At 68.2% G+C, this 23,579-nt stretch overlaps 1 protein-coding gene across 2 annotated transcripts; it reads right to left on the reverse strand.

Annotated features, from left to right (window-relative positions):
* Positions 1-1,097: 1,097 nt before the first annotated feature.
* Positions 1,098-23,579, reverse strand: AKT1 (AKT serine/threonine kinase 1). Of its 2 annotated transcripts, XM_027120748.1 has the most exons (14): positions 23,507-23,579; positions 20,691-20,829; positions 9,030-9,158; positions 6,396-6,507; positions 6,143-6,290; positions 5,707-5,838; positions 5,546-5,611; positions 4,363-4,431; positions 4,097-4,222; positions 3,890-4,018; positions 3,578-3,792; positions 3,218-3,305; positions 2,320-2,422; positions 1,098-2,078 (listed from the first exon to the last, which is right to left on the reverse strand). In XM_027120748.1, exons 2-14 carry the CDS (start codon positions 20,734-20,736, stop codon positions 1,999-2,001), a joined length of 1,443 nt encoding a protein of 480 aa, XP_026976549.1. In that variant the 5' UTR covers positions 20,737-20,829; positions 23,507-23,579; the 3' UTR covers positions 1,098-1,998. The 2 variants fall into 2 exon arrangements, with proteins under 2 accessions (XP_026976549.1, XP_026976550.1); XM_027120749.1 differs by lacking the exons at positions 9,030-9,158; positions 20,691-20,829; positions 23,507-23,579 and adding an exon at positions 6,974-7,211.

The following is a 23,579-nucleotide window of genomic DNA, read 5'->3' on the forward strand; positions in this document are numbered from 1 at the left end:
TCAAGACCCTGCCTTCAGCTCTTTGGGGTATATGTGTACCCAGGAGTGGAATTGCTGGGTCACATGGTAGTTGTTTTTATTTTTTTGAGGAACTTCCATACTGTTTTCCGGAGGCTGAGCCATTTTACATTCCTACCCACAGTGCACAGGCTTCCAATTTGAAGGACGTTTTTACGTATCTGAAATCTGGATCCAAAGCATCATTTAGCAGGTAACATTTGGTGTGTTTGTGGTTTCCAAAAAAGCTGTGGGAGTGAAATAGTTCAGAGCCTATCAACACTGAGCAATCGGGCACCGCCCAGAGAGGCACCCGCAGGCCTGACTGACCCCACCCACCTCATGCCCCGCGCAGGCGCCCCTTCCAGCAGAAGGGGCAGCCACCCCGCCCCAAGGAATGTCTTGTCAGGGTCACGGGCCCCGGAGCCTGGAGAAGCAGGCTGCTCTGCCCCCTCCCCCGGGCCCAGGCGCCAGGCCCAGTGAAAGGTCCGGCCCTGTCCCGGCCACGCCTGCGGGGTTGAGTCCCCGTGAGAGAGGAGGAGCTGAGGCTCCGCCCACCCCTCTCTGGGCAGGCGCCTGGAGGCCGACGCGCGGGCCAGCGCCGGCAGCCGGCTCCTCTCCGCACCCACCAGGTGGCGCCCGCGGCACGTCCCGCTGGGCTGCTCGGGCGCCCCGGACCCACTCCCGCCTGTCCCGCCTGACCCAGGCTTGCGGTGTGACCGCCGGCAGGCCGCTCTCTCGGTCCTCCTCGGGCCCTAGGGCCTGGCAGTGACCCGAGTCTCGGCCTTGGCCAGCTCGGGGCCCTGCAGGATGGCTGGTCCTTCCTGGTGGTCGGGGTCTGCGGCATTGCATGGACAGAGCTGGTAGGCAGACGGCTGTGCAGTCTGGGTGGCTTCCTTGGGGCATGGGGCTGGGGTGAAGCCAGGTGGAGACAGGGACGGCCAGGGCATCCCCCGCTCCGGTGAGTCCCGCCGGAGTGGGGTGGGGGGACATCGTCCCTCAAAGGTCATCCCTGGGGCCTCTGGGCAGGAAGGACAGGGCGCTCCCCTCAAGCGGACCGGCCACATGCTCCTTCACCTGCCACCCAGCAAAACAAGCCACAGAGTTGAAAAGCAATTTTTATTGAAGAATTTGGAGGGAAAGTCTCATAATAGTAAAAATACTAAAGTTGAGTATAAAAAAACGCCACGGTGCAGCGCAGCGTCCAGCCGGGAGACACGGAGGGTGCAGCGACGGCCCCTCCGAAGGGTGTCAGGTGGGGCCAGGGCAACAGCAGGAGAGTGAAGCTTCTATAAGGACAGGTGCTACCAGGGGAAGCCATCGGGTGAGACGGTCCCAATGGGGAAGGGGGCGGAGTGAGGGCCCTCTCCTGAGATTAGAAACCCCAGTATGCACGTGAACAGCATAATACTCGGCAACAGATGTCACCTGGCTCTTCTATCTTGCCGGCGAACCCCGGCCCAACCCCATTGCAGGGGCCACCCTCCTCCAGCCTCAGTGCTGGGGCTGCTGCGTGCCCCACCCAGAGCGAGAGGGGGCCAGGCCAGCGCACCATGGCAAGGTGGCTTCTGGGGCCCCCGGGCCGGGCTGGGCCAAGGCAGGGGCAGCCAGGGACAGCCGGCGAGAGGGACGGAGGGGCCGCGGGCAGGGCCCACCCAGGCCCGATTGCACTTGGCTGCAGAAGTCCTCAACGTTTTCCTACGTGAATCTAATTGTTCCGAAGGCCGCGGCCACGTCTGGAGAACTGGATGAATAAATTAAGAAAAACCGCAGGATGTCTTCCTCCCGACCTGGCTGGCCGAGAGGACACCGCCCCCAAGGCGGGCAGCCCTGCCCACAGCACGAGGCATCTTCCCATCCGTGTTGGAGGACAGCAATGGTTCCGCCCAAACGCATCCGGAAATAAGATCATCCGTGCGAGGCTTCCTCCCGAGTCTTCCAAGCCCTCGTCCGGAGCACGTGGCTGCCCACGGCTGCGTCCCAAGCACGCCGGCTGGCCCCTCAGGCCGTGCCGCTGGCCGAGTAGGAGAACTGGGGGAAGTGAGGCCTCCGCTCGCTGTCCACGCCCTCCATGCTGTCGTCTGCGGGCGGGAGGAGCGGTTCAGCTCCGGGCACCGGGCAAGTGAGGCCGGCCGGCCCCAGGGCTCACCTCCCAGACTCCGCGTCCAGCCTCAGCGAGCCCCCATCCCACGATCCCGGGGCCGGGGGCCGCGGCCCTCCCGCCCTGACGGCCACCCGTGAGGGAGCCTTCCCAATAAAATGCTGAGCACGGAGTTCTGTTGCCCGGAGAGGAGGAAGGCGTCGGCAGGGAGGCCCCCTCACCTCGGTCGGGCGGCGTGATGGTGATAATCTGGGCTGTGAACTCTTCGTCAAAATACCTGGTGTCTGTCTCGGACGTGACCTGAGGCTTGAAGGGTGGGCTGAGCTGCAGGAAGGGGGCTGCGTTACAGGTCTCGCCCTGTACTGCCCGGCGCACCTGGACCTGGACCTGGACCTGGACCTGGACCCAACTCAGGACCCACCCAGGAGCCAAGGCTGGGGCCAGGCCTTCCTCTGCCCACGTCCCCTCTGGGGCCTCGCCCTTCAGGGATCCACCTGCGGGGCCACCGGCCTCACTCGCGGCCCCCGGATGGCAGAGTGGCCCGGCAGCGTCAGGCCACAGAGAGGACTCACCACAACGCAGGACGCAAGGGCAACTGCAGAGGGACAGGCTGGCGGGAGGAAGGACCCCCACTCCCCCGACCCCGGGCCCAGGTGCAGGGCTGCCTGGGAACTAGCAGCGACTAGCAGGGGGTCTCTCGGGTCGGGGCTGGGACTAGAGCGCTTGGAGGGCAGGCCCAGGAGGCGGCAGGACCCTGGCTGGAGCAGAGCAGGGTGGAGAGCCCTGTCTCACAGGGACAAAGGCCCAGCCGGCCATGTGTGGCCTGCAGGGGAGGGGTGGGCTGGAAACGGGGTGGAAGCATGCTTGGAGACAGGCACCCAGCAAGCCTAGGGGCAACCGTCCTGAGCCTGCTGGCCACCCCACCAGCACGGGCCAGGGCCTGGGGCTCCCAGGTCCCTCCGAGGGCAAAGTGCAGAGGCACATGTGCAGGAAGCAGCTGCCTCGCTCCTCGGAGGCCTCCTCACGTGTGCTTGTGGGGTGTGTAAGCAGGTATGTGTGTGAGCAGGTGGGTGTGAGCGGGCGTGTGCGGGGGGAGGGGTGTACACAGGCCCCACGCACCTTCTTCTCATACACATCCTGCCACACGATGCTGGCAAAGAAGCGGTGCTGCATGATCTCCTTGGCGTCCTCGGAGCCCCCACCGAGCCTGCGGGGAGACGGAGGCCACGGTGACGGGGTCGCCACCTGCGGGGCCCAAGGTTCGGACCCCTCCTCCCACAGGCTGAGGTCGGCCGCCAGGCAGCAGCCCGGGCAGCTGCAGGGTGCTGGGTGGGCAGGAGCTGCCGGCAGGGCCGGCTCTTCCCAAGCAGGTGTGAGCAGGCCCTCTGCCCGGGCCAGCCCAAGCCGAGGACATCACACATGGCCACCAGCACGGTCGTTCCCTGGAGGTTTCGGGGGACAGCCCAGGGCAGGGCTCACCGCTGCTTGGGGTCCTTCTTGAGCAGCCCTGAGAGCAGGGACTTGGCCTCAGGGCTGAGCGTGCGTGGGAAGCGGATCTCCTCCATGAGGATGAGCTCGAAAAGCTTCTCGTGGTCCTGGTTGTAGAAGGGCAGGCGGCCGCACATCATCTCGTACATGACCACGCCCAGCCCCCACCAGTCCACCGCCCGGCCGTAGTCGTTGTCCTCCAGCACCTGGGGTTGCAGGGCACGGGCTCAGAGGGCACCTGAGACACGGGGACTCGGGGGTCGGGAGGGGGGAGGGGGGACTCGGGGCGCGGCAGACGCGCACCTCGGGGGCCAGGTACTCGGGCGTCCCGCAGAAGGTCTTCATGGTGGCGCCATCCTTGATGCCCTCCTTGCACAGCCCGAAGTCCGTGATCTTGATGTGCCCGTCCTTGTCCAGCATGAGGTTCTCCAGCTGCAGGAGGCGGCCTCCGGGTCAGCCCGCCTCCACACCCCGCCCCCAGCCCCGCCCCAGATCCCCGGCCCCGCCCACCTTGAGGTCCCGGTACACCACGTTCTTCTCCGAGTGCAGGTAGTCCAGGGCAGACACGATCTCGGCGCCGTAGAACCGGGCCCGGTCCTCGGGGAACACCCGCTCCCGGGACAGGTGGAAGAAGAGCTGCGGGACGGGGAGCCTGAGCGGGGCCGGCGACCTGGGCCAGGGTCACGGGGCGGAGACCCTAACCAGGCGGGGAGCGGGGAGGGCAGCCACCCAGACACCCGAGGCTCAGAATGGGCCGCCCCGGGACCGGGCCCTACCTCGCCTCCGTTGGCGTACTCCATGACGAAGCACAGGCGGTCGTGGGTCTGGAAGGAGTACTTCAGGGCCTGTGAGGGAAGCAGAGCTGGAACCCGGCCCTCAAGCTGGGCAGGAGCTTCGCCCTGTTCAGGGCGGGGGATACCCCACTGCCCCACCGGCCGTGCCCGAGGACGAGTGGCTGCACGTCCAGGGACCGAGAGGCGGCGCCCCTTTAGGGCCGCCTTGCTGCCCTCACACCTCAAACCACAGGCGGCCTCGCTTTAAAAGAAAGGCCCGCTGATGACCGCTTGCTCACAGAAACACGGACGGGAGATCCTCCCCGGCTCTGGGCTCCCGCACGGCCAGGCCGGCCGCACCGACCAGGGAATCTGCGGAACGCGATGTTAGCGTCCCGTACGGGGATCCACTGGAGGGTGGAGGGCACGACAGAGCCTGGCCTTTTCCTCACAATCCTCCAGCCAGACAGAGGGAAAAAGAGCAAAATGAAGCAGACGAGGCAAAGCCACGGTGACGAGTAACGTCTGGACGAGCAAACACGATGTCTGCTCTTGAAGTCATGTTTCTCATAAGAAAACGTCTCAGGAAAAACATCGCTGCAAGTCTGACCACTGCTCTGCCCCTGCTTCGGATCAGGCCGTCCCCTGGAGCGAGGACACCTGTGCTGAGCGGAGGGGACAGGCCCACAGTGGTCCCGGGCACAAGACCTCGGAGGCCGGCGCCGGGTCGCCCAAGGCCTGAGTCCTGAGCCCTGTCCGCCTGACTGCTGACCTTCTGGGGGCGGAGCTGGCTGGGCCTGGCAGCCTAATTCCGGGCACTTCCCTGTTGCTCCAGAAGGCCAGGGGTTTTCCATACACCCCTCCTGGCCCAGGTTCCCCCGGGACAGGGACCTCCCGGAGGGAGCCTCAAAGGGGAAGCAGTGCAAGACCGTGCAGAAAGGTGGGCATGGGGGGCGTGGCCCCCCAGGGTCTCAGCAGGCCAGAGGGCAGGCCAGGCCTCCTGCCTGCTCTGTGCACCAGCGACCCCGCACCACGCACCTCCACCCGCCCCTCCTGGAGGCCCGCCCGCCGTCCACGGGGCCCTGAGCCCGCCAGATTCACAGGGGAGGAGGGGTTGGTGCGAGTGACCGCGCGACCCCAGCACCTGGTGCCCGAGCCGTCCCCCCGGGGTCCAGAGGGGACTCACCGTCAGGAAGGGGTGCCGGGAGTTCTGGAGGACGCGGTTCTCCGTGAGCGTGTGGGCCACCTCGTCCTGGAAAACAGAGCCCACTGAGCCGCCCGCCCCGCCTGGCCCGGCGCCGGCCCCGGCCCCCAGTCCCGGCCCCCAGCCCCAGCCCTGGCCCCTACCTTGGCCACAATGACCTCCTTCTTCAGGATCTTCATGGCATAGTAGCGGCCCGTGGCCTTCTCCTTCACCAGGATCACCTTCCCGAAGGTGCCTTTGCCCAGCAGCTTCAGGTACTCAAACTCATTCATGGTCTGAGGGTAGCGGGCAGGCACCAGGGTCAGGGGGCAGCATGGTGAGTGCTGGAGGCCCAACAGTGGTGAGGGGTGCCAGAGGCCGGGGCCACCGCGGCCAGCCTCGGGGCCGAGCACAGGTGGGGCCCGAGGGGTCCAGGGCTCGTGGGAGATCACGGGGCTGTGCGCCCCGACTTGGAGCCCTGGGGTTCGGGGGGACGGTGGGAGCAACGGCACCCGGGCCTTCCCGAACCTGGCGTCCCTCCCTCACTCCTGTGCGAGGAGCTGGGCGGGGCAGGGCCCCGAGGGCAGGGCCGGGCCTCACCACGCGGTGCTTGGGCTTGGCCAGCGCCACCTCCATCTCCTCGGCCCCTGAGTTCTCGCCAGGCGAGCCCGACCGGAAGTCCATCATCTCCTCCTCCTGCCTCTTGAGCCCATCGGCCACCGTCTGGATGGCGGTTGTCCACTCCTCCCTGCAGGGCAGTCAGTCGGCTGAGGCCCCAGCCCCGCCCAGGCCTGGGGCCTCCCCCTCCGAGGCCCCTGGACTTGGGGCACCGGGACTCGTCTCCAGCGCGTACCGCTCCTCGGGGGTCTCTACGTGGAACGTGCGCTCGATGACCGTGGTCCACTGCAGACAGCGGATGATGAAGGTGTTGGGCCGCGGCCGCTCCGTCTTCATCAGCTGGCATTCTGGGGGCAGGCGAGCATCTGTCTGCACTGAGCCCCGGCCCACCCGCCACAGCCCAGCCCTGTAAAAGGGGGCCAGGACCCCCACTCCAGCTGGGACCCTGCTCAGAGAGCTCAGCGGCGCCCCTCAGGGGGTGTCTGGGGGCCGGTCAACCCTCCGTGGTCCTTCCTTGGGTCTCCAAGCCCCCCTGCCAGCCAGGACACGGCCTTCAACCAGCCGGAGGGTGAGGGGTTTGGGAGGGCAGCTCGCCCTCCCCGAGCAGAACCATCCCACCACTTTCCCAGCCTCACGATGACCAGCGCTCTGCCTGCCCCCTCGGCGCAGGCCAGTCCCAGAACAGAGGGGGATAGTGACTCACCCTCCGGAGAAGCTGCCTGTCCACCCCCGAGGCCACTTGGGCTGCACCCTCCCCACACTGCTGCCCATGCCCCCAGGTGCACACGGGAGTGAAAACAGGCACATGCACACCTGGAACACGCACACCTGCAGCCGAGGAACCGTGGAGGTGCCCCAGGCCCGGAGAGGGGCTGGATTCCAGCCCAGCCTGTATGAGGCGGGAGGGGCCGCGGGGCCAGCGTAGGGGTCTCCGACATTCCAGCATCTAGGCCCTGGCAACCGCGAGGGGCCCCGGCCGGGCTCAGCCAAGCGCAAGGGAGCGAGGAATGGTCTGCCAGGCCGCGGGGCCAGGAGGGGGCTGGGGCCCAGCCTTACGCGGAGGGAGGCCTGGGTCTACACGGGGCAGGGAGAGAGGAAAACCTGTGCGGCCAGCCTTCTGGGTCCCCACATGCCCCCTCCCACTCGCTCAGCCCATCGGAGACCACCAGGAGCCCCCAGGGCTCAGGCGCCTGACACCCACCCAGGGCCTGACTTCTCATCTCTCCACCCTGGAACCCATCCCCAAGGAAGAGCCCCTGGCACAGAGGCCCCCGCAGAGCCGCTCCCCCCTCCCGCACGCCTCTGCTCCTGCGCCTGAAGCCCCTGCTGGCCTAATGCCCGGGTCAGGGCCCCAGTCCCACCCACTGCTCAGGAAGCCCCTCTAGGCGGTGCCCACCTCCCATGCGCCTCCTGAGAGCCCCCCCTGTGCTCCCCTGCATTCAGCCTGGGGAACACTCCCGAGGGGCCTGAGCCCCCCAGCAAGGCAGCATCCCTCTGGCCGAGGATCCTTCCCAAGCCCGGAAGCCCCCAGGCTGACCCAGGAGGCCCTGCGGGGAGCCAGACACACTGCAGTGAGGCTCCCACGCGGCCACAAGGCTGCGGGGACGGGGGTCTGCCTCCTTGGCCTCCCCTCACCCCCAGGCCCCCGTTCTACCTGCTGCTTTGCTGAGACTTGAGGAGCCCGGGAGGAGGTTCAGGGCTCACAGGAACCAGGCCCTGCTAAAGCACCCCCAAGGGAGCCTCCCTTGTGGCGCCGGGCCTCTGCTCCTCCCACTAGAAGCCCTGCAGCACGGGGCCAGGCACACCAGGGGGTGGGCAGGACGGCCCCCATCTCAGAATATCTGCAGGCGCGGAGGCTGGGAATCCTTCCCCATCAGCCGAGGACGGGCCCCCTGTACTATGCCCCCTCCTGAGACCCTGGACCAGAACCTGCGGTCTGGCGGCAGGGGGTGTGCGTGCACCCAGAGGACCCCGAGCTCCCAGGCACGTGGTAGGGAGGGCAGAGCCAGCCGGAGGGTGGGGGTTGAATGAAGGAGCCTGGGGTGGAGCCAGGACTGTGCTCTGCACCCCAGACAGCAGCCCAGGCGGACCCCGGGGTGTGCTGGTCGACAAGCCCATCACTAACTCACCCCTCAGGCCCGTGTCCCGGGCCAGCCCGGGCAGAGCACCGGGAACAGGGACCAGGCCGGAAGGCCGGCCCGGCCCAGCATCCCAGCCACCCACCCGTCCCCATGCCTGGGTGCCCCCCCCGTGGGCGGGGTCACACCTGCTGCCCCCCTGCAGGTACGTGACGAGCCCACAGTAGCACCTGGTTTAGAACACATGCAAGTTTGCTCAGCGTCCTGAGACGCCCCCGGCCAGCAGGGCTGCACCACCCACCGGGCACCCCAGCTGAGGGTGGGAACAAACGCACTGCCACAGTGGACTGGGGTCTCTGAAAACCTGTGGTGGGCACTCGTGCTGGGGCGACGGAGGCCCCGGGAAGCTGGCTGCCCCCCACCCCCACACCCTCTTCCTGCCTCTGCCGGGGGCTTTGGGGAAAGAGGCCCTGGTGGGCTCGTCTGGCCCCCACTGGAGGAGGGGCCCAGGTCGGCCAGCTGCCCCAGGCCAGGCCCTCCGGTCTCCAGAAGTCCACCCGGAACAGCGTTGGGCTCGGCTCGGAGATCCCTGGCAGCCGGAGCCGACCACTGAGCGGTCCCTGAGGTGACACAGGGCCTCAGGCCCAGCCTGGTCCCCGGAGGGCTGCTGGCCCCAGACACAGCGGCCGGGGGGACCCCACGTGGGGCCGCTGGGCCCAGAGGGCTCTCTCCGCCCCGCCCACCGGCCCAGCGCCCTCATCCCGACCCAGGGCGGCCGCCGGCACACTTACGCGCCACGGAGAAGTTGTTCAGGGGCGACTCGCGCTGCTCCACGTCCTGCGGCCGCTCCTTGTAGCCGATGAAGGTGCCGTCGTTCTTCAGGAGGAAGTACCGGGGCCGCCAGGTCTTGATGTACTCACCTGAGGACAGGCGGGCGGGCAGCACTGAGGGGCTGCAGCCGCCGGACCACGCTCCCCCTACACAGCCCACTCCCCGGGGTAAGTCACAGCTGGTTGTGCCGGGACAGATGCGCCCAGGATGCCCCAACTCCGGGCACTGACCCCGATTCCCCTGGGGCAGGCAGAGGGTGGGTGGGAAGACGGGTTTCACTGTATGAAAGCACCACCTCTGACCAAGTGCGAACCCTGAACCTGTGATTGAAAGGGGGCCAGGCCGGCACCTGGGCCTGGGGGAAGCGGTACGACTGACAGGAGGCCGGCCCGATCCAGAGGGCCTTCCTGGAGGAGGTGGTGCCAAACCAGCCGGTCTCCAACCAGAGCGCGGGGACCAGCTACAGCCACCCGCCAGGGGCTTCAGGGCCAAGAGGCCTCCCCACCCACCCTGGGTGCCGCCAGAGGGTGGACGCGGCAGCTACTGTGATGACCGTGGCGACTGGGCTGCCCACCTCAACTGGCCCCCGCCAAGAGGATGGAGCCTAGCTAGCATCCAGCAGTGAGGGGCCAGCATCACACTCAGAGTGCGATCACGGGGGCTTGCCTGGCAGACACGAGCCCACCTGCAGCACGTCCCCAGGATGGGCACTCGGGACAGAGCCCCCTCTGCCCGCGTGACAACACTTGCTGTCCAGGGGCCCTGAACGCTGTTGTGAAGCCAGACCCAGAGGCGGCTGTGTGGTCCTCGGGCTGGGACCTGCCGTCCTGGGCCCCCGCACCCACCCACGGGTCACCCAGGTGCCCAGGAAAGTTCTCCCCGAAGCTCTGCAGCATCAGCCGTGAACAGGCGCTCGCGCTCAGGAACCAGAGCAGATGTGCTCTGCGACGCGCCGGCAGTGCCATTTTTCATACTGACACCCGGAAAAAACGCCTCATTTACATTTTGCCGAGCCAGGAGTTTGAACACCGCCGAAGAACTTACTAATTAGGCGCCCGCTTCAGCAGAGGGCCACCGGGCAGCAGGAGGGGAGGGGGCCGGACCTTCCCTACGAGCTGAGCCCCGCACGCAGCCACCTGGAGGGCGAGCAAAGGCCCAGCGCCCCGCGCCTCGGTCCGCTCTGCCCCTCCCCCCGCCTCACCGCCCAGCTCCCACCCTGCACGACCCAGGGCCTCTGGGGGATGCTGGGCAGTCGGGGCCTCCAGCCACTCCCTTCCTTCCCCAGGGAGCCCAGGCAGGGGTCCCCACCGAGCCAGACACCACTGGGCCAGGGAGGACCCGGGCGTCGGCCGGTAACCTGCCCTCACCCCGACAGCATTTAGCGGGGTCTCCACCCAGGTCTGAGCCCCCCAGACCCCTGGGGACGTGGGCTGGGAAGGTGGTGAGGCCACCCTTGAATGCTGCCTCCCGTCCCGGGCCCGGGGACCGCCCCCTGGCCACTGGTCCCAGCCAGCCTCCCCGCCCGGCACAGGGTGGAGCAGAGCTGGTTCCGGGGGCTGAAGGCGGCCCACCCCGCTCCATCCCAGGCGCCCGCTGCTCGCTCCCACCCGCCTGCGCTCGTCTGGAGCTGTCGGCCCCTGATGGAGTGCCTCCCATCCCGCCAGCTGCCGCTCCCCGGGACGCTAAGTGCGCGGGGAGAGTGATGAGTGCCTCATCCGTGCAGCCCCGAGAATCCATCTTGATCACCAACTGCTGGCGGCCCCCACCGTGCCCAGCATGGCGGCCCCCCAGCGCCGCACCCCACGCGGGCAGTCGGCGCGTGTGTGCCCACAGAGGCGTCCGCGCTCGGCAGGACCCGCACGCCCCAGCCTGGGCCTCGGACCCCACTGTGGCTGAGGCCCTGGGAGGGGGACCCACCCCCAGCCACGTGACCCTGCACCCGCCCTCCAGCTTTCACCCCACAAGCCCACCCAGGGCGCTGAAGGGGGGCCAGGCAACGGGAGCTGGGCAACACACGGGTGGAAGCGACAGGCGGGGAGGCAGCCCCACTCGGGCCCTGGCCCTCAGCAGCCGGCATCCGGACCCCCGGAGGAGAAGCCAGGACCGCGGCGGGGGCGGGGGGAACGGGACCCCCGGAGGAGAAGCCAGGACCGCGGCGGGGGCGGGGGGAACGGGACCCCCGGAGGAGAAGCCAGGACCGCGGCGGGGGCGGGGGGAACGGGCGGGGGGACGGGCGGGGGAGGCCGGGGCGGCCAGGGCCACGGCGCTGAGACCCACAGACCCCTTTCTTCAGCCTCTGGGGCACTCCCGCCTGCAGACATCCAGCCAGGCCCCCAAGTGACCGCCAGCCGCAACCTGGGCCGTGGCCTGCATCTGAACGAGTTCAGTGCGGACAGGACGCCGGTGGGTGGCCGGCCCAGGGACGGGGGGGACACAGGAGGGGCGAGGGGAGGAGGTGGCCGCCCTGTGCCTGGCCACGGCTGTGCTCTGTCCTCTCGGCTGTAACACCTGTGGGCCAGCGAGGGGGATGAGGCAGCACAGACACAAACGGCTCCTGCTGGGAACAGGCGAGAAGGCCCAAGTCTGCTCTTCAGATGCCGCGCCGTAAACTGGCGGGTGGGGGGGGGGCCCTGGTCTCTGGGGCCAGATGACCGCCCACCACCGGGTGGCCTCCCAGCAGCGGCCACACCAGGGGTCAGCAGGGACTGGCCTGGACCTGGGCCCAGGTCGGGTCCCCTCGTCCCTGCCACTCCCGCCCAAGCCCAGGACTCCCCCCCCCCCCATCCCACCTGAGCGAATGCTTCAGACCGGGGCCCTGGAGCCCCACATCACAGCTGGCCCAGCTCCCCTCCGTGCAGGGCAGGACAGCACCCCGGTCGGGAGACCGGAGCTGGGGGTGGGCACTTGGAGGCACGCGTGGTCTGGTGCCCACCCCCACCTGGAGGGTCCATCCTCAGCCCCCCGCCCGAGGTGGGGGGCTCTTTCAGAAGCCCAGCCCTGGGCCAGGGCAGGGGAGGGGCCCTACAGCACCACACCCACCCCTCCCAGACACTGGCGCCCCACCCGGCCACCAGCGAAGGGGACCCACGCCCCCTGAACCCCGAATGCCCAGGCCTGGCCACCTGCCTCCCAGGCTCCAGATGAGGAGGCAACTGCCCTGGGTGGGGTGGGCGTTGGGGGGTGCCCAGGTCAGCCGGGCTCCTGTGCCCAGGGCAGGGCTTCCCTCCTCCTCCTGCCCCCCTGGGACTCCCAGCCCCCAGCCCCGGCCCCCTCAGCGTCCCCGTGTGTCGTCCACCGGGAGGGCCCTTCCGCCATCCCAGCTCATCCCCAGGAAGGGGCTGCAGGACCCTCAAGGCAGGGGGATTCCTCGCCAGCATCACGTGCCTCCCACAGCCCACGTCACCCTGACGGGGCCACACAGCCAGGATCAGGGACAGGAAGGGTGCCGGCTGACAGCCTGCGCCTCTACACCTCCCAGCCCGGGCCCCAGGCCGCGCTGTGGGTCAGGGCACCCCCGGCAGGAGACGCGGTGGCCAGGACCCGAGCCGCTGGGGCCCCAGGGGCGCAGCGCACAGGCTCCCCGCATCCCAGGCCTGCCACCCGCGAGTCCTCCCCTGCCTGGCACCTCAGCCCCTCCAAGCCCCCAGCGCAGGCGGCCGGCTGCCACACCCTGAGCTCCATGGACAGTCTGAGTCCCCAGCTCCCGGGGAAACTGCTGGATACACGCTTTGCCGCAGCGGTGGCAGGCAGCGCTGAGCTGTTTCTCCACAGCGAAGGGAGCCCCAGCAGGCCGGGGGAGCGGGTGCCAGCTGACGGCGGCCACCACGCGGTCCCCCGCCACCGCCACATCCGTCGCTCATGGACAGCTGCCGCACGCCATCACCCCCCTCCCCGGCGCCGCGGGGCGGGCGCGGGCCTGGCTCATCGCGTGTCTCCACGTCCCTGTGCCCCCGTCCCACCGGCAGGACACCAGACCACGGACAGTCAGCGAAAGCCTGAGAACCGGTGCCAGGGAGGGGGCACGCCCCACTTAGGCGGAGCCCAGGCCGGGCAGGTGAGCCACGCCGCCTGCTCCTGGGGACGCTTTCCCAGGGCAGCTCTCGGGGTCCTCACGGGGGCACGAACGGCCAGTGTGGACAAAGGAGAGGAGAGGTGGCCACTCCCGGCCCAGCAGCGGGGGGACAGGTGGAGGACGGGGGTTCCCCCGGCACAGCCCCCCGAGCCCAGCTGGGCCGCCCCCAAGCTGCCTGGCAAGCCGAGAAGGTGGGATCATTATGACCAGTCACTCCCGGGGGAAAACGAGGCCCAAGGAAGAGGGCTCTCAAGGTCACGGAGAGGCAGATGGTGGCCAGAGTCCCAGGTCCGGCTGCCCAGGCGGGGCTCACTCCTCGACACAAACCGAGAACTCTTCGCAGGTCGTTGGTTCTGCCATCGGGCAGGCAGGGGCCCAAGGCCTCAGCCCAAGGCACACAGACTCAAGAGGAACGTGGGGAGGCGGGGTGGGAGGGAGGGATGCAGTCAGGGAGCAGCGCTGTGCCCCGCCCCCCACCTTCACGGTGCAGCAGACAGCTCTGGGGTCTCCCCGCCCCTTTCTGCTGCCCCAGGACGGCGCCAGCTTTCAGGCCTCTCACCAGCGACGACCAACAGCCCCTCTCGCTGCAGCTGCCCGCATGTCACCTGGGCCTGGACGTCCCACCTTCCTGGCCGTCCTCGGAAACCCTCCTCCTCGGGCACCACACATCACCTGCTGCACAGGCCAGAAAAAGGGGCCACTCCAACCCCAGCCCGCCCCGCCACCCGCCTCCCCCGCGCTCTCTGCCTGATGTGACCTGGCCTCACCACTGCAGGGTTCAGGGGGGCTGCGTGGAAAGAGCTGGGCTGGGTCCAGGGCTCAGGGCAGCCACAGCCATACCTCTGCCTGCAGGGGCACCTGAGGCCTACACTTTCCAGGCCGGGTGGGCCTGGGAGGCAGGGCAGGCAGCCCCCAGGCCTGTCAGTCCACCAGCTTCCCCCCATCTGCTGGCCCCTTGGGTCACAGGCCCTGGCAGAGGGGACTCTGGCCACCACCGGTCCTGGCCCAGGCCCTCAGGCAGTGTCTGCCCAAAGCCACACGGCACTTAAGTTCTAGGTTTCCAGAATGTTTCCCTAGGGACATGCCTCTCACTCCTGTGCTGAGAGCCCAGGATAAACCCAATGAAACCAAGGGAGTTGTCGGGGCTCCCCGGGCAAGGCAGAGGCAAGGAGGAGAGGGGGGTGGTGAGAGTGAACAGACGGGCAGCACGGGCTCCCGGGAGAGCAGGTGGGGTGGCAGCAGAGCCCTCCCTGCAGACACAGCTGCAGGAAAGGAGAGCCCCGTGGGCACCGGCCCTGCCCAGACCCCCCTCCCTGCAGACCCTCAGAAGAGGCAGAGCAAGACCCTGGCGTCTAAGTGACCCCCAGCCTCCGTGAGCCAGGGCCCTCCCCGGGGAACGAGGGGCTCCAAGCACCAACTCCACCTCCCCCAGGAAAAAGCACCACCTACACAGGGGAGGGGGCAAGGGAATGAGGGACAGGTCGGGGGGACCCTCCAGAGAAAGGGCCTTCCACCTCCCAGCCGCCCAGCTCCTATTTACTTATTCCCTAACTGGGAGCCACGTCGTGGTGCGACAGCCGTGAGGACAGCAAGACCTGGCTAGGGACGTGGTGGGGACATGGGGACATGGTGGCAGGCTGCATCCTCCCAGCTGCCAGCCCTGTCACCTCATGCTCCCGGCCACACCCACCCTGGCCCCAGCCCCGATCGAGCTCATCACAGCCCCCAAACTCCAGCTCACAGCATACCCCGCCCCCCAGCCCGGGGTGGAGCGCCAGCATGGGGCCCCCACCCCTGCCAGGAACAGCCGGCTGAGGCCTCTGGGCCGGCGAAACCAGCCGGGAGGAGGCTGGGGGCCGGGGGTCCGTGGTCCTGGGCCTGCTCTGGGATCTGTGCGCCCAAACCAAGTGCCCAGGGGGGCCGCACCCCAAGGCCCCCAGGGGTGGCAGAAGAGGCACCAGACAACCCCCCATCAATGCCAACGTTCCTGAAACACGAGCATTATTTCGGACGGTTAAGGAGCCCCGCGTGACGCAGGAAGAAAGGCAGCAGGGGCGTGGCCGGGTGGGCGTGGCCGGGGAGTGCACGAGGCGTTCTGCCAAGCTGCCGGGGGCCGGGTCGGGGCCGGGCTGGGGGCCTACCCGTGGGGGTGAGTGGGCGGGGCCCGGGGCACCCACCGCTACGGGTGCAGAGGCGGCAGGCGGCCGCCGGCTCCAGTTACGGGAGGGCCCGCGGGGAGGGCGCTGGCAGCGAGCCTGGCCGGGTGCGCCCGGGCAGAGGGGATGCCAGCCGCGCCGGCGCCCCCGCCCCCACCCTCCCAGGGCACTTCTAGGAACTGGCCTGACGCGACCCGGCCCAGGCCCCTCCTGAGGGCTGGCAGTGGGCAGGGCCCGGACCCAGGGCCCCCTCCCCTCCACGCACAGGGCGCACACTCAGCTCCCTGGGGCGGCTGGGCGGCCGGTAGAGGCCCCCTCCTCGCCACCACAGGACCAGGAAGCAGACAGGAACACGGCCCGCTCAGGGCCCCTCAGGCCCGGGGCAGCGGTGACCCCTCATCCCCCAGCGCAAGGACGCCCGAGCTTCCTCTTTCGTTGTTTGTTTTGAAGGGAAAACTCAACCGGCTCACAAAACAGGAAACTTGGTCCCACACAGGCCGGCAGGCCTCGGCCTCAGCCTCGTGCCACCGCCCGCGGGCTCAGGGGCACCCCTCCAGGAACGTGTCCCCCTCCCAGGCACCGTCCTACGGAGCAGAGGCCCCCGCACCTGCCCCCACCCTTGGGCCGGCCGCCTGCACGCACCTGCCTCAGTGGACCAAGGGGACCCCCTGGACCAAAGCCACGGCCGCTGCAGCGAGACATGGAGGGGACCTGGGCATCCCTCGCCTGAGCCAGGGACGCTGAGGTGCAGGGGGAGGAGGGCCCAGGACAGCTCCAACCTCCAGCCTGGGGCACCGGGCGAAGGGAGCAGCCTGCCTCCCCTGACAGTCCCGTGAGCCCCTTGCCCGGCAGAGTGGCCCGGGGCTGTGCACACAGATGATTCCCAACGACGGGCCCCCAGGCAGGTGTGCTCAGAAGTGGGTTCAACAGGCCCCTGCAGGCCTTGGCCCCTGCTGTCGGCTCAGCAGAGCCGCGCCCCCTCCACGGCCCCGCCCCATGGGAAGCCCAGGACTGGGGATGGGGGGAGTCTGTGTCAGCAGCTTAGAGCCACCTGGGGGGCAGGTAAAGCCCAGGGCCGCAGCCAGAAGCAGGACCTGGCCAGGACCGAGGGAGGGTAGGGGGGAGGAGCCACTGCAGTCCGGAAGCCCGCCCCCCACCAGGATGCCTGGGACCCGCACAGCAGGATGGCAAGGGCCTGGAACCGGGGGAGGGTCTGGGCCAGAAATGGGCAGCCAGGCCTGAGACCTGCCAGGGACCAGCCCCACCGAGCCCCGTGAACACACGGCGCCACCAGGCCCGCCGCTCCTGGGGTGGGGGGAGTTAAGCTGACGCACAGACGCTAGCCTCCCACGTGTGCGCGCACCGGGCAGACCTCACTTGGGGTCACGTCCAAGGAGGGTCCTGGACGGGGGACCCCGTGCCCACAGGCCCGCTCTCCTGCACCCCGCCCCTCAGCCCCCACCTGCCGGGCTGCGGCGTGGTGGCTGCCCTAACGGGCCCTCCTGGCCAGGCCAGCAGCTGGCCCACGTGAGCCCAGGGGTCCCCGAGGCCGGTGCCCCACCCCCACCCAGACCCTCAGCCCCTTCCTTCACCCCGTGGACGGCATCTCGCTGCCGTCCTCCCTTCTCCCGGCCCGTGTGGCCCAGCTGGCGCGTCCATGGGCTGGAGACGACTAGGACGCCCACAGACCCTGTGCCCTCCACGGGCTCCAAGGGGGGGACCCGCGGGTGGGGCTCTGCTGGGGCAGCTCTCCGTGGGGCTGGGCTGCAGCCGAGGTGGTGCACAGCCCGGCGGGCACCAGGGCAAGTGGGCAGGGACGACGGGGCCCTGGGGACACGTCCCAGAGCAGCTGCACGGACTCAGGCCCGTGGCCTCGCGCACCGCACACAGCCTAAAGACAAAACTGGAGGCCGCAGGCCAAGTCCAGCCAGACCTGCATCCTGAAGGAGGACACGGTTTTTAAACTGTCAACCTTCAGACATCAGGAGAGTGCACATAATAGACCAAACCTTTGGAAAGGTGACTTTCTGAGCCACACCGAGCCCACCGGCCCCCAGCACCAGCGGCTGGAGCTGCACGGCAGCTGCCCACCGCTCGGGCTGTCCACCCACAGCCTGGGGGGTCTGCCCGTCACTCGGGATGCCTGCCTGTCACTCAGAACGTCCCGCTTTATCAGGAAGGCTGCCCACCTCTGGGGACACCCACCCATAGCTCGGGCTGTCCACCCGTCTCGCAGGACATCTGCACACGGTCCCTGCGGCCCCACCCGGCTCAGCCCTCCTCACCACCTTCTGAGCCTTGGGCAGCTGGACCCCTCTCTCCTGGGGACAGCCGGGGACACCGAGGCCCAGAGGGCCTGCTGGGTGCCGCAGGGCAGCACAGCGCTGGGACTCGAGCTGCGGCGTCAGCCGCCAGCCCGGGCTCTCCTCTGCCCCTCGGCGGCTCTGGCCCAGAGTACACGCATCAGGACACCAGGGCCGCAGCCCCGGGCCCTCCCCAGAGATGGGAGGGAGGGAGCCCATGTCCCTGAGGGGCGGGAGAAGGAGCTGGGGGCCGGGGGTCTGTCCTGCCCCGACCCTGGCCAACGGGCCGTTGGGTCAGCTCTCAACACCCACTCAGCCCCGAAGGTTCCTTCGCCCCTCACGTGCAGGCCCTGGGCTGCACGCAGGGCAGACACAGCACGGTGGGCAAGGCAGGCCCTCATCGCACAACAGCCCCCCAACCTACGTAACAAGAAGCAACAGCGTGGGGGGCCTCGGGTCTGCGAGGAGCTGGAGGACAGCCGGAGCTCCCCAAACCCCCCTGGGGATCAGACCCCCGGCGGGGGAAGGGGGCAGGGCGGCGGTGGCACCTCACACCACTGCTGCAGGAGCCCTCCGCCCGCTCCCAGCCCAGGGACCCCCCAGCTCTACCCAGAGCCACCCCACAGGAGGCCTGGCTCCCTCTTCCAGCCAGTCCTGAGAGGCCGGGGGCAGGGCCGGGGGTGGGCATGACGCTGCAGGTGAGGGAGGGTTCTGGGAGCGGAGCACGCACACAGAAGCATCTTCAAACCGTCCACCCTCCTGCCCGTGACGCGGAGTTCGGCCTGCACGTCCGCCCGCCCACGACCAAGGCCAGGACGCTATCCACACCCAGGAAGGGTACGCGAGCCCCCCCACCCCAGTCTCAGGAAACGGCACCGCTGCGTACCTCAAGCCCCAAATCGGGGTCCTCCTCGATCCCCCAACATCTAACCCAAGCCCACCCATTTCCCACCCCTCGGCCACATGACCCCTGTTCCTTTCACCCAGTCACCCCAAAGTCCAGCACACAGCAAGAGCCCACGTTTGTGGGAAAGCACAGATTCGTAAAAGACGGACAAGAGGACAGAGAGAACGAGACAGCAGTGGGGGCAGTGGAATGAGCCTGCAACACACAGAGGTTCCCACGGGGTCACTGGGAACGGGGAGCGGAGGGCAGGCAGTGGAGGTGGGACACGGCACAGCCCCTCCCGGGCTACAAGAGGGCCAGGGCCACATCGCCGCCCCACACACCGCCTGGGCTGGCACGTGGGCTGGAGAAAGAAGAGTGGAGGCACGTGGGCGCGTAGGACCCTCTGTCCCGGCCCAAGTCTGGCTGCACTCTGCCCCAGGGCAGACCCCACCAGGCCCTTGCCCACCACCACACCCACTGCACCCGTAGGGAAACCAAGGCCCACGGAGTCAACAGACTTGCCCTTGGAGAAGGACACAGGGATGGGGCAGCCGAGTCAGGTCAAAGCCCAGCTCCCTGGATGCCCCGCTGGGCCCGACACCCCGAGCCCCCAGCGCACAACCCAGGGCGGCAGTCTAAACGTCACCCAGCGTGAGGGGGCACTCCCACCCGAGCCTGGCTGGCCAGTGGATGCCCCAGTCACTGGGACAGGAGCCCTGGCAGCCCTGAGGCCTAGGTATCTCCTAGGTCAGTCCTTAATCGAACAGTCAGTTAACAGTAGCCAAGGATTAAGGGGTACCGGTCCCCGTGTGCTCTCGTGCCGCCACCAGGCACAGAGGGGAGGACGGAGACCAGGGTCAGAGAGGGCATCCTTGCCACCAAAGAGGGCTGAGGTGAGGCAGACAGAGTAGGACCCGATGGGGAGCAGGGGTGGGAGGCTCCAGGCACAAGAAGTGGTACTCCTGGGGGTCAGGAAGGGGTAAACATTGGGGGAGGGGATCCAGAAGGCCGCTGGGTGCAGGAAACCTTGGAGGGGCTCGCCACGGACCACAGGCCCCTGCGGCCACCTCACCTCCGTCTTGAGGCCCAGTGCACTGTCCTCCCTGCAGCCGCCTAAGTGAGCTCTAAAAACACACAGCAGACCACATCCTTGATCCCCTGCTTCGCGCCCTCTGCAGCCCCTTGAGGTCTCAGCTCCATCCCTCCTGTGCTGCCCACCGCAGCTCCTGCAGCTTCCCAGCCTGCTCTGCAGGGAGGCGCCTATGCATCCCACAAAACCCAGTCTCGTGACACCCACTTTTGCTGTGCCTCCCTGTGTGCTCCACCTATGTCTGAGGCTCCCCCTCCCAACAGCCCGTGGGATCCCGAGGTGGGGACGGGGACACCCTCACCAGAGGGTGTGCATGAAGAGTGGCGTGGCTAGTGGCTAGCTAGCATGGGATCGCCAGAGCTTTGGGAGGGAACAGGTCTGGAGGAAGAGCAAGTTGGGGGAGCAGGTGGTGACTGGCCAATCCCCGCCCTGGAGCAGGAGGGAGTGACTTACTCAGGCACCTGGACAGGAGGCCTGTCCAGCCCCCAACCACCGGCCGCTAAGCAACAGAGGGCCGTGGGGCAGGCAGGGCCAGAAGGTGAGGGGCCCAGGCCCAAGCTCCCGTCCCAGCAGCTCCTCACTGAGCCCCTCCCTGGGCACAGGGCCATATGAGTGAGCACAGGGCAGGCTGAGGGGGCTCCAGGCCAGCTGGCTCAGCAGCTCCAGCGTAAACCCGCCCCGAGCTGGGCCACTGGGTGGCACGGAGCCCCCTCCCGCCTACAGCCAGGCCAAGCAGCCCTGCCCTGCCCTCAGGAGCCCTCGGGCAGCGCCCCGGGCCACTAATGCGCCAGGCCTTGGACCGGCCCCAGCGTCCTCACTGCCTTCCAGGAAAGCGGGTGGCTCTTCCCGCCCACGGCCCCAGCCAGGCAGCCACTCACGGGCTGCACGCCGGCCCAGGGCACACGTCCCCGCCCGGGAGGTCCCACGAGGCCATGCCCTCCCGGCCGTGGGGACACTGGGCCCCAAAGCGCACCCGGGCCGGTCCAGGAGGGTCCAGGAGCCCAGGGAGGCCTCGCTCGCCCGGCAGCCACGGCCCAGGCCGCCCTCAGCCACTGAGGAGCCGCAGGCCCACTTGGGACCCTCACCCCCGGCCGGCCCCGCGGGCACTGACCTCGTTTGTGCAGCCAGCCCTCCTTCACGATGGCCACGTCGTTCATGGTGCCGGGGCTCCCGCAGGCCTGCGTGGCCCAGACCTCGCTCACACGCCTCTAGCAGGGTCCTCCCAGAGCCCAGCGGGCTGTCAACAGCCTCTGGAAGAAGAAGAGGGAAGTGTGAGGCTGTGTTGGGCTTGGGGACACTCCTCGGACCTCGAGGTGAGCCCAGGAGGCCCGTAGCGCCTGGGGACTCAGCCTGGGTGTGCCTTCCCACACGACCTGTGCCCACTTAGCATCCAGAGCCCCCGCTGGCCCCCGCTCTGCCTTCCCGCCACGGCACCTGATACAAAGTCACTCACACTGCTCCCTGGGCCCAGGCCTCCCCTCCCCCTGGGCTTCAAGCCCCTGCCACCACCCCTCCTGGAACCCCAAGCCCTCAGAGCTCACTGCCCCCCTTATCGACCCATTCCCACCTCCCCTGACCTTTGTACAAATCACTCCTGTCCCCAAAAGGCCCTCCTGGTATATCCCAGCCTCCCTAACCTGCCGGCCCAGCGGAGGCCACCTCTTCCAGGCAGCCCCTCTGACTGCTTCAGCCCACACCACTCAGCCTCCCCAATCCCCTGGTGAGGGTGCCCAGTTCTCCCTGTCCATGGTGTTCCTGCCCAGAGGCTGGGGTTCCCAGGCAGAGTCCAGAGCTCCTCTTCCCTGCCCCAGACTGGGATAGGAGAGAAATTCAAGCGTGACGTCTCAAGAAGGCAGGGGCAGGAGTGCAGGTAATTGGTACAAAGGAGAGCCCAGAGCCCTCCAGGGTGACATGAAAACCCCCTACACACACCCATCCCACAGAAACGCCGAACCCCTCCTAAACCACAGCACCCCCGCCGGTCTGAATCTGGTTCATTCATTCGGCCAATATGTGCCGGGCATCTCTGGTTTTGCCAGGCTCAGCGCTGGGCACTGGGGACAAAGAGAGGTTCCGACGAGTCCCGTCTGTAAGGAGTACCCAGTCCAGGGTGGTTACAGACCCGTAATTACAGCTTCCAGGAGGCAACAAATGGGGAGGACTGTGCAAACTCAGAGGCACTGGCACCCGCCCTTTGGAGGCCCACCAGCAGCCTTCTCTTGAGCAGACACTTTGGCCATTGATCCTTTGTGGCCCACCCCATTGCTCCCCTGCTGGATGAACTCCTAGGCATCCCTCAAAACCCCGTTCTCACATCACCGGTTCCGAGCATCCTGGGAAAGAGCACTCTCCCCATGAGCAGTCCTCTGCTACCCTTCCAGTTGGGCACTCATGAGGGCAGGCCAGGAAAGACTCCTCTCGGGGACACCCAGGCCGGGCAGAGGCCCTGAGTACCTCCAACATGGGTCTTCCTACAGCCACCTAGACACTCTCCCGCAGCCCCCTTTACTGGCCTCCTGAGGCATGGGCTAAGCACCAAGAGAAGGCCGCTGTGCACTGACTGTCTTGGGCTAAATTTGGAAGGACAGGAAGACCCACTCACTGCCTTGTGTCTGGGACAGGGAAGACGCTCCTTGCCCAACACACTCAGCAAGCCCACAGGCAGGGATGGCAAGTAAGACTGGAAGAGGTACCACCAAGGACAGGGCTCTGAGCCCCACCTGGCAGGCACAGGGGGCTCTGGTGACACTTGAGTAGGCGTGGCCTGGAGGCAGAGGGCTGGACTCAAAGACCTCTGGATGTGCCCCTACCCCCACCGGGGCCTGAGCAGGGCCGGGTGCTGACAGAGTCAGACAGCTGCCGACGGCCCCGTGTGTAAAAATATATCTGCACATACACAGGGTGGTGTGCATGTGCACAGAAACACACACACCGAGCCAAGGCCTGGGCTGCTCTGGGCACAGGGTGGGCGGCACGGATGGGACCTCTGCTTCCCGCCGCTTCTGTCCTGTGAGTGACTTCACCACAAAGGTGAATTACTGCTATTATTAAGTCACAACCTTAAAAAAATAATAATAATTTGTGCTCTGAAGGGCCCCCTCCCCCTGCGTCCAGAACACTGGTTTATGAACCGGATGCTCAGCTGGGGGGCAGGGAACCAAGCCCCACAAGTGTACCCCACCCTTCACCTGGACCAGAGCTCACAGCAGTTAGGGGTGGCCTGAGCAAGGTGGGAGAGGACCAGGAGTGAATGTCGGGGGCCCTCTGGCCACAGAGCACAGGCCCAGGGCCCCAACTCTGTCCACCGCGACGATACTCGGGAACCAATCCCACCCACCAAGTTCATCAGCTGCCCCGGGCCTCTGGGTTGGGTGGGCAGCACCTCCAGAACCCACCCAGCTCAGGAACAAGTCTCAGGGCCCAGGAGGGCTGCAGTCCTTTGTGGGAGGGCCTGGGCACCCAGCCACCATGGACAACTTTTTGTCTATGGGAAAATGAGGTCCCTTCCAAGGGCCCACCCACAAACTTCAACAAGGGCCGGGGCGAGCCTTTTCCTCGGCCCCCTGAGCACCTACTGTACGCCGGGGCCCCCCTGGCCGGGCGCCCGGGCAGCTCCCGGCCGCAACGGTGCCCCGGCCCCCCGCGCGCGACCGCACCCCTCCGCTCCGGCCCGGGCCTCGCCCGGCGGAGCCGCTTCCCCAAGGTCATGCGGGAGGCCGGGGCCGGAGGCACGCACCCCCAGCGCCGGCGCGGCCCGCGCCCTCCCCGCCCAGGCCGCGCTCGGCCACTTCCTGCTCCCGCTCCTCCATTCCAGCCGCGCGCGGCCCTGGCCCCGGCCCCGGCGGCCGCGAACAAAGCGGCCGGGCCGCAGGGAGGAAATCCGGGCCCCGGCGGCAGGCGGCGGGCGGCGGGCGGGCGGGGACTCACCGGGCGCCGCGTCCGGCGCGAGCGCGGGCCTAGCCGGGCCGCGGCCTCCGGCGCCCGCCGCTCCGCATCCCCG

Source organism: Aethalodelphis obliquidens, unplaced genomic scaffold (genome assembly GCF_003676395.1).
Source record: "Aethalodelphis obliquidens isolate GAN/ISIS:26980383/991018 unplaced genomic scaffold, ASM367639v1 scaffold21, whole genome shotgun sequence".
Classification (NCBI taxonomy): Eukaryota; Metazoa; Chordata; class Mammalia; order Artiodactyla; family Delphinidae; genus Aethalodelphis; species Aethalodelphis obliquidens.